We start from the raw sequence: 12027 nt of genomic DNA, 5'->3' as shown, positions 1-12027 counted from the left end.
AATCATACTTTAAAAATAGAGTACTATATGACACAATACATTATAACAAGTGGTGATCAATCAAATATATCTTTTTCGTTTGATGTTGATAGCTATAATTGCTTCCTTGACAATACACTAGTTCACAACAAACCTGATTAGTTCATTGTACTTGTTCAAAAATAACATGCTCGTGCCAAGACATAAACAACCTTTTTAAAATCCAACATAATTACCTTAGATTGATATGTTTTCGAGGGTATAAAGACATGTTGCTTGTCTATAACATGTAATTCTTCTTGTGGGCAGAGAATAAACCTAACATTGCCCCCAAAATCTATTGTGTCCCATAATATGGAAAAGCTCACATGTTATCGAACCTTTTTCACCTAAACTGCATATGTTTTGTTCCACATGGTGCTTATTGTGCCGTAAGCTTGTCCCTTCTCGCTTTCATCTAATCCAACGCTTTTATCTCTTTTACATTAGGTGACTATTGGTCACTCGTAAAACCACTAGTTTATCCTAAGGATTTTTGTTACATACAAGGTTAAGAATCTTAAGACACCCTAAGTAGCCAACAGAATGCACAAGGCCTCGTGCCCAAGAGAATAACAAGAATAAAAGACCAAAAAGAAAACACCAAAGAAAGCCCAAAGGTATATCAAAGTTTTGGGCTGACAAATTCTAGCACTATCAACTACTATATAGCAAAACAAATGAGCTCGGTAAAATGGTTAACATGGCCCATGATCTCTAGAACAAGTGGTGGAAGATTTGGATTTCTCTTGAGAGATGCAAGTTCAACTCCTATTTGGTGCAGAGTGAGGCATTGGTGGGCAATGATAGGAGACCCAGGGAAACCTGGGTTCGATCCTTGAGCCAAACGGGTTTTACCGGTAATTTCACCGTCGTGCCTACGGGCGGGTGGGTTATCGGCTTTTCCCCGGAATTGGTGGTGGACTCGGGTTACTCTCGGAGTACTCCGTTTGATCCAATGGGTATCCTAAGAGTATTCGGGATTGATTCTGTTGGCCGTTTAAAAAAAAGTTTAACATGGGTTCACGTCAAATAGTTCTGACAGGGGTGAGTGGGCAAGGTTGGGTTGACCCGATAAATTAATTTTGTTTGTTTTAAATTTGTATCTTGAAGTTGTAAATAACGATATTACGCATGTTTCAACCGACATGACCAATATGCCGCTCTCAATTCTAGCGAAGGTTTTAAACTTTTAGGTAGTGTTTAATAGAGGAATAAGAAACGGAATGAAATGGACTAGTGTGAGAGAATGGAAAAAATGTGTTTGGTTAGTCAAAGTAATGAAGGAATAAGTGACGCATTACATAAGCCATTTGATTCCCTCTAAAACCCTCAATTCATTCCATCCACCCCTCTTGTTTCTTTGTTTTTTTTCCTTTCAACCCCTCTCTCACCCTTCATCACCAGCACCTGCCACCCACCGCCGCCGCCACTCTCCGATGCTAACCACCTGCACCACCGCCGCCACTCTCCGATGCTAACCACCTGCACCACCAACGCTTATCACCATCCCCCGTCACTGCCGCTACTCGCCGCCGCCTCCACCTGCCACCCACAACTCCGCCACCGCCACTTGCCACCCACCACCCGTCACCGCCGCCCCCTCCACCATTGCCACTCGTCGTGGCCACCACCCACCAACCCTGCCACCCTCCACCGCCATCGTTGTTACCGCCATGACCACCACCCACCGCCACCGCTGCCACCCCCACCACCGGCACATACTACGACCAACGTTACCACCCACTACCGCCACCTAAGGCCGATTTTATTCCTTCTTCTTTTCCTGTCTAACAAACAACACAAAGTAATAATTCATTTCATTCCCACATGGTAGCCAAATAAGATTGTGGAATGGTAGTGAGGTATACGCTTGTTTTGGTCAAATGGTAGTTTAACAGGTTAACGGGGGTTTTGTATAAGGTTTGTTTAGCTAGTAGTGGGCCGAGCCTAAGGCCAAAACATCATATTACTCAAAAGCTTGTATAATTCATGTTTCATATGGTGATTTTAACACATATTCATGTTTAATTTCATACTAATTCGTATATTGATCATAAACTCACTTCATACAAAATCACCAAATTAAATTCTACAACTTTGCACATGATTATTAGCATTTGATGGCAAGGATTTTTCATTTATGCATTGATTTCGACATCAAATTTGGTCATCATTTGGCTTCAACTTGATAAGTTGAACTAGAGAGTTCTCCCCCCCCCCCCCCCCTCTTCCTGTCTAGACATCAATGCATACACACACTAAAGAATGCAAAATTTTGACTATAAATCCCCTTTTGTTGAGTATTTTCATCAATTTCCAAAGATGTTACAATTTGCTCTTGTACTTTCCTTCATTCTTTCTATTTAAACTTTTATGTTAACTAGGTTAAGTTATTCCATACCATAAATCTAGTAAACGTATGTTTATTAAAACATTGGATTTTGGGGCGTTATACTACATAGGGTAAAGGATTGTATTTTACGTCTTGTTATATTATGTTGCGTTATGTGATGCTATGTTAATATGGTATTTGGTGCCATGTAAGTTATGTTATGTTTTACTTTAATGTATGTCAAAGTATATTCTTATAAAATTAGATTTCACCCATCGTAATTTTTTTTTTGTATGCTCATGAGTTTAAAATGTAGGTCAGTTGGAAGAGTAGGGTATTAGAAAAAAATCAAATAAATTGATAATTATGAAATATTATCGAAACCAACCCTGGTATCAATATTGTTTAATGGTATCGGTTTGTTCCGGTACAGTACCGATACTCGATATAGTTTAGGATACAAAAATATTGTATTCTAAATACAGTTTTGTTTTTTTAATTGAATTTAAGTAGGAATGCTCGAAAAAAAAAATAACATCACTGTGTATTTAGAATTTCTTTTAAAAAGATTAAAGAATAAAATTTGTTAGAAAAAATCAAAATAAATGATAAATGAACTTTTAGTAAATATTTAAAATGGAAAAATCTGGATTTGTGGATTAACTCTGGTAAATGAAATGTTATCAAAACCGAAACCATAAAAAATATACCGCTGCTTGTAGTGATGTTATTCAGTCAGTATTGTTGATTCAGTTGAAAACAAAAGTTATTAGAGAAAATCAATCAAAATGATAGCTGAAATATTATCGAAACTTGTACCGTACAAATGTTGTTCAGTCTATCGGTTTGGTTCGGTATTATATCGGTACGGTACCGGTCTTTGGTGTTTATGATACCAAAAAAACTTTATTTGAATACTTCTTATTCAATAAAAAAAAATTATATCTATGTTAACAAATAGAAAATAAAATATAACTGTGTGTGTAAAATTTCCTTAAAAATTAAAGAACAAAAGTAATTAAAGAAAATTTAAATTAAATGATAAACTAGTATTAAGAATTCCCGCGTTGCGGCAGGGACGAGCACTAATGCCATACTACTGTCAGCGACCACCAACACTGAAGTTGCGGTGTTAATGCGAAGAAATTAAACCGAAACGTAAAACATAGAATAAAATAACTAAGTTGATCTAGGACTCGCGCATTGATTAGGTAAGATAATGAAACTATGGTAAGATAATGAAACTATTATTTGATTAGGTACAACCACTTAAGCACAATTTACAACCATACATGCATACAAAACATATTGAATTTGGTAAGGTAATGAAACCATTATTATTTGATTAAGGTACAACCACTTAAACACAACTTATAATCTATATTTGATTAAGGTACAACTATTTAAGCACAACTTACGACTAAAAATGCACATAAATGTTTCTAATTAATATTTAATTTAATTTAATTTAATATTTAATAGTATAGTATATAAATAAATAAATATAAATGAGATATAAAATAAATGATTAAATGAAATACTAAAAAATATAAAATAAGAAAAAGGAAATCTTGATTCATCAAGCTTGAGTTTCAATATATAATATTAACACCCGGAAACGTTTATACCATGTGCAAAAATTGAATTAATCGAAAAAATCAAACTGAAAAATCGAACCAAATAAAAAATGAGTAGTCGGTTAATGGTTTTTTTGAAACCGAAAGTAACGGATCGGTTATGGTTATCAGTGTGCTCATACCCACCATAATCGAACCGACCCACATATAGTAAAATCTTTGTCGGATTTAAAACTTTTGACCATTTTTTCAATATTCAATATTTTTGGTTGAAAGTTCTTTTTTGTAGTTATGGGTTATTTCATATAATTTTGGTTGAATGCATATATGAATTTATAGAATATATCGTATCACTTTGTTTGAAAATTCAGTACTAACCGGTATAAGATTATAGATTATATGTATTTTTAATAGGGTTATTAGATTTTAATAATCCGAAGTTTCACCCGTTGGCCACTAATAATCCCAACTTCAAAAATTCCCTGTAACAATCCCAACTTATAAGATTTTGGCCCCCCAATGATCCTTTGCTAACTGGGTTATAACCCAGTTAATTTTTTGCTGACGTGGCTGATGACGTGGACACAACTTTGTTATTTGTTGACTTGGCTGCTTATGTGGTACCATCACCACCTCCACTTCCTCCTCCTCCAGTGCCACCACCATCTCCTACAGCCACCACCATCATCTTCCATCGTCACCTCCGACCACCTCCACCCACCACCATCACCATCTCCACTTCCTCCACCACCACTGCCATCTCCACCAACACCGCCGTCATCTCCACCCACCACCACTGCCATTTCCGCCACCACCTACCATCGCCATTTCAGATTCATCCCCACCTTCGTCACCTGACCGACAACCACCCCCGTATCGGCGGTTCTTATAACAACCCTCCTAATTGTTTTCGACACCCTAATATATATTTTAAATGTCCCTATATGACCTAAAACATACCTCGTATATGAAAACCGAGCCCAAAGTACTATACATAATTAAAAATAAAATAAAAATCAAGTTTTATGTGTCGCTCGCGGGCCCGTAGACCATTAGGGTCTCTTACGCGGGGCGCGACAGTTGGCCATCAGGGCGACACCCTGAGCTGCCACGTGTCACCGTTGGTGTTGACCCTATAGTGCTGACCAGGCCAAGCTAGGCCCTACCAACCCTACTACGCGGGCCGCAAGGGAAGGCGAAAGGTCGCCTATAAATAGAGGCCTTCAGTCTTCAGTCGAACTCGCTCAATTTCTTTTTCTCTCTCAAAATTTCTACATAATAGGCATAATCTCCGGATATAATACTCCCCTAAATAACGAAGTTCTGCTCTGTTGTAAGTATCATAACCCTGGTTACGTATTAGATACGCTGCCCGATTGATCCAGGGTTCCGTAACGGCTGTCGAGGTTCTGCCCGACGTAGTCGTTGGAATGCCGTCTCGGGGAGGGTATTACTAATGTAAATATTGGGTTATTATACTAACGCGCGTGCATTTGTGTATTTAATAGATAATTACCAGGAAACTCTAAAGGAAAACCTAAGACAGCAATGTGAGTAATCTCCTTTTTGCAAATTGTTTTTACAAAACCTCACACAATTAATAATATATTAAACAGTTATTATGTATTTGTATTCTACAATTATCGTCGGTATGTTGGGGTTTTGTATACAAAATTTGTTACTACCTTGCGAGGAGTAACATGACCACAAGTCGGGTGAAAGGCCCCAAACCCAGGCACCTCACAGTCGGGTCACATCACAGTGTACTGTTTGAAAATAAGTCTCTTTCTAAAAAAAATACGCAGCGGAAATTTTCATTAAAACAGTACATGATTAAATAAAAACTCAAAATGTTATTTAGTTTCCAACAAATCGAATGCATTCCACCATATCACGAGTAATCACATCTTCTAGCCAAGAGCAACACTAACTCGAATCACACACCTGCAATATAATCTAACATACATGCAAAAGTCAGCTACGCTGAATGAGTTCTAATAGTTTAAGTTGAAGTATTTAAAACACATCACAAACACTTTGTTTAAAAACCAAAACACCATCGTTGTAAACTCATCAATGTTTATAAAAAAAAAAACATTAACATCATTTTAAAGTTTAATGACTCGAACCCGTAACCCAAAACTCCACCCATATCCTCGGTCTAACCATCATACAAGTAATCCTTTCCGATATGGATCAGCTTACTTAAACACCAAAGGACAACCAGCAATGGATCTTAATTCATAAGACCATTAACCAAACCGACTCATATCTAGGACATAACAATTAATGGCCTAAAAACATTCGTCACCCTTATCATTTAACATCATTCGTCAACTACACAAATAATCATCATTTACCCACCATTTTCTAACGTAAAACACATAAGCACATAAGGTGGGAACCTAACACATCAGTTGTTGCCCGTAGGCTATCATCATTTGCCCTCGTCAGGGCACCCTCGTCAGGGTTTCGTCTCCTCCAATTTGACCCCGAAGAGTCCGTCACCCGCATAATACCCCGAAGGGTTCATCGTTGCCACTAGGGCTAATCATCTAAACATCTCAGTGATGTTTCTCGTGACCTGACGCCACCCCGAAGGTAACGCCGCCATCACAAATAACCCGCATCTCGTGACCTGACGCCACCCCGAAGGTAACGCCGCCATCACTAGTAATCCACATCTCGTGACCTGACGTCACCCTGAAGGTAACGCCGCCATCACTAATAAACCACATCTCGTGACCTGACGCCACCCCGAAGGTAACGCCGCCATCACGGGTAACCGATATCAAGCACCTCAAGGATGCTAATTCACATAAGGCATAAAAATACACATACAATGTTAAAAGCACGTCAACTACGCGGCAACTACTACCTTCACGATCTCACTACCACTAAGGTTCGAAACCTATGATAGAATTATCGAATAAAATTTATCACAACACAAGTTGTGCTTTTAATATCGACACCTACCACGCCCCATACCTATACGACCTCGACATAAGTAATCAAAATGGCATACACCTATGCAGGACTCATATAACCCGATTAATCACTACGTCGTATAAAAACATTATTCTTGGAAAAAAAAAAGTTTATATATAAAACATTTTAATCGCAAAATTATTAATCTATAAAGCTTGTAACATGTATTAAAACATGTGAAAAGCATGTATGCTAGCCCCGAAAATATTTAAGAAAAAGGGGATTAGAACTCACCGGTTGCAAGGCTCTAAAACCACAAGCTACCCGTCTCGTACCACATCCCAAGCTTGAAGTCGACTAACCCGTGTGTCATCAAGTTCGGATCACCTCGGTCATTCGAACCCGTGAACCCGCACCGGGGTTCCATGCACGTCCACCACCCATTCCATGTCACATCACATCATCATATATTACAATGATTTTTCCCATGCATGTATTACAACCCACATGCACTAATATTATTCTTGAATCCAGCCTACGTTCCATAACATGAAATACCCATGCACTTCTACTTTCCATGCATGAACCCATCAAGACTTCAATACATAAAAAACACACATGCGTAATCCCATGAACTTGCTGTTTTGACTTTCTATTTTTCTTTTCTTTTTTTTTTTTTTTTCAAAACCCATAATTCTTGTGCAAATATCCCCAACATGCAATACTTATTAACTCACCATGAGACATACTCGTCCATATATATATCCTCCGATCTCATTTTGGTTTCTATGGCACAACATGCATTGTGTCTTCATCAGTTCACAACAATTGAGCATTATCAGTTCACAATAGTAAACCTGAGGGCACATGGTGTATTTTTTTCATACACTCACATCCTCACCTTCACACACCATCATCATCATACGCATGCACCTTCATCTTCACCCAAGCCCGCACTCGTTATTCATGGTTCTTGCAAACCCAAACCCAGATTGAACCAATTCTTTACCCTCACCGTAGCCATAACTGACCACGATATCAACATCGACATCGCCATTTCCATTGCACATCACTGTTTCCACCAGATCACCACCACTCTCACCTTCATAACCAAAGCCATCATCGCACCACATCATATAACCACTCTAACTCATCACCACACACTACCCTCCTCATCGTACACTGTCGCTCATCAACCATAACACTACAACAGTCCCAACCATCTTCATGCCACGCTACACTTCATCACTCGCCATCGCCGTACCGTCGTCACCACACTAGTACATAATTGAGCAAAAGATGCTATGGGTGTTTTCAAAAGATGCGGTTCCCCTCTCTAACCGCATCTTATAGATGTTTTATAAAAGATTTGTTTGTTTTGAAAAAAAAGCATTAGACAAAAGATGCGGTTTTTATGTAACCGCATCTTAAGGGTGTTTTAAAAAAGCTCAAGAGCCAAAAGATGCGGTTCTAGAACCGCATCTCTTGATATAACAGTAATAGATAAAAACTAATAATAAAAAATAGTATTATGTAAATTCTATGATTAATAAATAAAAACTATTTATAAAGATAAGTATATACTAATATGATTGATTTTGTTATTCATGATATTAGATAACAAAATATAAAAAAAGGGTTTTCATATATAGTATTCTATGCTTATATTAATTTACAACATAACTGAGAAACAGGAGATTAACGGTGACGACATTTATACTTGACTTTCCTTCCCAAAATCCAAAATGCTTCCAGTTAAATGTTAAGTGTTGGTATCGGTGATGAACTAACATGATACCATCTAAACCATATCAATATCAATTAGGTTACGACCGAACATCGTTACGCGTATCAATACAAACACTCGCGCGTAGCGCGGGCTAATTCACTAGTTGATAATTAATAATAATAAACAGATATTTTTCTTAGGATAACCAAATTAGGGACAGTGGTGCTCAACTAAGGTTGTTCATGTTCCATTATTGTCAACGAAGGGCGTTTAGGGTGATCAATGGTCCACTAGGATGGTTAATGGGCCACTTAGGGTCAGTGTTGGTTAACTCGTTCGATTTCTAACCAATGATTTTAATGGTACTTTTTTTAACAACAATTTTTTTATTCCCTACTGTCTATGAGACTTGAACCCAAAACCTCCTCCTCTCATAAAGTGTTTAAAGCTTTGCGTTTTGCAATGGACCACCACCCCATTGGTGGCCAATGGTACTTAATCAGAGTTAATACTTGTCCCAAAGGGTTAATAATAGTCAATTAGGGTCAAAGTTACTTAATGGTTAACATTAAGGTTTAATATTGGTAACTAACTATCAAGGATGATCATATAAGGTTAATAACAATCAACATTGGTTAAGTAATCAATAAACACCTTAGGGACTCAATAAAAGTTGGGATTATTTAAAATAGGCGGGTAAAATCAACAGGCTCGTCGGGGACTCAATTGCAACATATATAATACCACAGGGTTCCTATTGAAAGGCAAACTGGTCATTTAACCTTAAAAGTGAACTCGGTTAGTGAGGGGTGACTCAGATGCAAGCACTTTTTATTACTCTGGGACTCAAGAGTAAAAAAAGGATTTTGAGAACTCGACATACTCCTGAGCAGAATGATCAGAGACGCAAATTGCATTTAACTCTATTGTTATATAAGTTTTTGTTTTATTTTTATAATAAACATTTTATTATTCTTACATTTTTTAATTAAACAAAAAAAAAACTTTTGATTTTCATATCCCGCCTCAACAATTTCATTATCCCTCCAAAAGTTCCCAAATACTCAAATACCCCATGTTTCTCTCAAAAATTCAGTCTTCCCCCCAAAATCTTTGTTTCCATCACACACTCATTCTCGTTTCCCCCTCATGGAAGGCTTTTAAATGTGGAAGCGTCGGCAAGATCGAGATGGAGGTTAACTACCCACTGCGATCTCTGTTTGTTGTGTGGGTCAGTGCTGATAGTCGCTGATGTTTTTGTAACCGAACAACGAGTAAACGGTGGTTAGGGTTGAACATTCGTAAGTAATTCTTAGTGCTAAACTCGAAATTGATTTCTGATTTGTGATCTAATATGCAGGTAGAAATTACAGGTCTCGTTGATACCTGTTCTATAAAAATCTATCAAATAGATGATTTAGTGTTTACTGTTTAGTCGGTTAAGGTGGACATATTTATCACCCGTTAAAAAGATGTTTTATAATGAAGTGATTTAACTGTTGTAGGGACGAAATAAAGGATGTCTTGTGTGCAAGAAGAAGATGGCAACTCCTCTCTCAAAACACTTTCTGGATCTTGTCCTGCCCCATTTAGAAATCTTTTGGAATATGTTGTTAATTTGAAGTTTGATAAAGAGCCTTCTTATGCAAAACTTCCGTTTGATCATCTGAAAGTAGTTATTTTTCCTAATTACATGTCAAATTGTGTGTTAATTTGTTGGCCTGTTATATGGTATTTGTAGGTTTATGAAAAGAGCTCACATCATAGTACTTTGGTTGTTTGTTTGAAGTTGTGAAAATGAAGCTCTCTAACGGAAGGTCTGTTCTTTTTACTTTAATCATATATGCAATCAACAATTGAACTGCCATGCTTCATTTCCATTTTGGGTTAGATTTCAACATGTTATTTTTGTTACTGCACATGTGATTTCTTATTTCTATGCACTTCTTATATTCACATACTTGCCATATATGTGCCCCTCAGCCTATGTATGACCTCATCGTAGAACATGTATCTTCTGAATTGGTTTGTTCACTTTTTCTTCTCGTATCCTATGGCCATATATATAAAAATAAAAGTTCACACAATCGTCATATTACTGGTTATCTTACATTCATATGCTTTGAGTCCTCTTTTCTCTTACTAGAAATGTCAAAATGAGTGGTTCGAGTGGGTGTCAAACATGTAACTTTTTTAGTATGGGTTACGGGTCATGGTCGGTTGGGCTGACTATTCACTTTTTTAGTCCATTTCTTTTAACGTTTCAATAGTTCAGGTGTTAAATATGAATACTAAAACTGTTGTTCATCTATAGATTTGAATATGATTGATGAATTTGTACGTGATACTTGTGAATTTGGCTATGATGAAAGGTTGATGGATAAGCCAAATAGTACAGAATACAAGTCTTCCTCCATGGAAATGCAGTATATATATATTATAAACTTGGAGGATGATGGTGGGGACATGGTGCTACTCCTACACTAACTATTTTTTTCTCATAGTGTTATGGTGAGTTATGAAAAAATAGAACACTCAATTCCATTGTTCTCAATAGGGTGTGAATATGTGATAACGTATTCAATTGTAAAAATTAAGAAAGTTGGCCACTTCAACAGAGTAAAAAATGATATGCTTTGATTTCGTGTTGGTTTTTGATAGTTTGTCTATGAATATGGCTTATAGGTTAGAGACGGCGGCTTCCGGTATGGCATGGCCCGGTTCGTGTTGCTATACAACTGGAATTTGATTTTCATAGGGCCATCTACAACCTCAACACTTTTTCGGTTAGTTGAATGAACTTTTTCTCTTCTACGATTCCGGTTGCAAGTATGGATTAAAGACATTGGTTTGGGTTGAAAGTATGAAGACGTCTGTCGGTTTGGTTCAGGAAGTTATTGTATATCACTTTCATCTTTAGAGTTATATGTATTATTGTGTTATTGGAAAACTTTTGTAATATTGTGTTACTTTGAAACCTTTGTATTTTGTAATCTTGGGTCATATTATATTGGTTCTAATTTAATTTTGTTCTTTTTTGTATATTTTATTTTAATTTTTACACAATTTATTAATTATGGGAATTTATTAACAATATATATATATATATATATATATATATATATATATATATATATATATATATATATATATATATATTATTTTACTCTAAACACCAATAGATGCGGTTCTAGAACCTCATCTCTTGAGTATATTAGGAAAATGAGTTTTTTTGTTAATATATCAAAAGATGTGGTTCTAGAACCGCATCTCTTGTAACCGCATCTTTTGGCATATAGCTAAAAGATGCCTTGCCATAAGATACGGGTCTAAAACCGCATCTCATAGCCAATTTAACCACATCTTTTGATCAAATTTGTACTAGTGCCATTGCATCACGACACCACCGTCACCGCATCGATCACTAACATTACAAAACA

The 12027-nt window shown here is 36.8% G+C and overlaps 1 protein-coding gene and 1 long non-coding RNA gene across 3 annotated transcripts; one reads left to right on the top strand and one right to left on the bottom strand.

Annotated features, from left to right (window-relative positions):
• Positions 1–1460: 1460 nt before the first annotated feature.
• Positions 1461–4733, bottom strand: LOC110943832 (glycine-rich cell wall structural protein 1.0-like). The gene is made up of 2 exons (XM_022185563.1): positions 4604–4733; positions 1461–1717 (listed from the first exon to the last, which is right to left on the bottom strand). The coding sequence occupies exons 1-2, from the start codon at positions 4731–4733 to the stop codon at positions 1461–1463; spliced, it is 387 nt and encodes a 128-aa protein (XP_022041255.1).
• Positions 4734–9627: 4894 nt separating this feature from the next.
• Positions 9628–11629, top strand: LOC110941641. Of its 2 annotated transcripts, none has more exons than XR_002594232.2 (4): positions 9628–9888; positions 10093–10404; positions 10902–11098; positions 11273–11629. It is a non-coding gene; the product is annotated as an uncharacterized LOC110941641 (long non-coding RNA). The 2 variants fall into 2 exon arrangements; XR_002594231.2 differs by having other exon boundaries at positions 9632–9888; positions 10960–11098.
• The last annotated feature ends 398 nt before the right edge of the window (positions 11630–12027 follow it).

This window comes from Helianthus annuus, chromosome 5 (genome assembly GCF_002127325.2).
Source record: "Helianthus annuus cultivar XRQ/B chromosome 5, HanXRQr2.0-SUNRISE, whole genome shotgun sequence".
Taxonomy (NCBI): Eukaryota; Viridiplantae; Streptophyta; class Magnoliopsida; order Asterales; family Asteraceae; genus Helianthus; species Helianthus annuus.
This window is presented reverse-complemented; position numbering and strand designations above follow the sequence as displayed.

Coding starts and splice junctions, on each gene's coding strand:
- LOC110943832 (XM_022185563.1), bottom strand. CDS start 4,733: ATGGCAGTGGTGGTGGGTGGAGATGACGGCGGTGTTGGTGGAGATGGC. Junction 1,718..4,603: donor GGAAGATGATGGTGGTGGCT/GTAGGAGATGGT, acceptor TGGGGGTGGCAG/CGGTGGCGGTGGGTGGTGGT.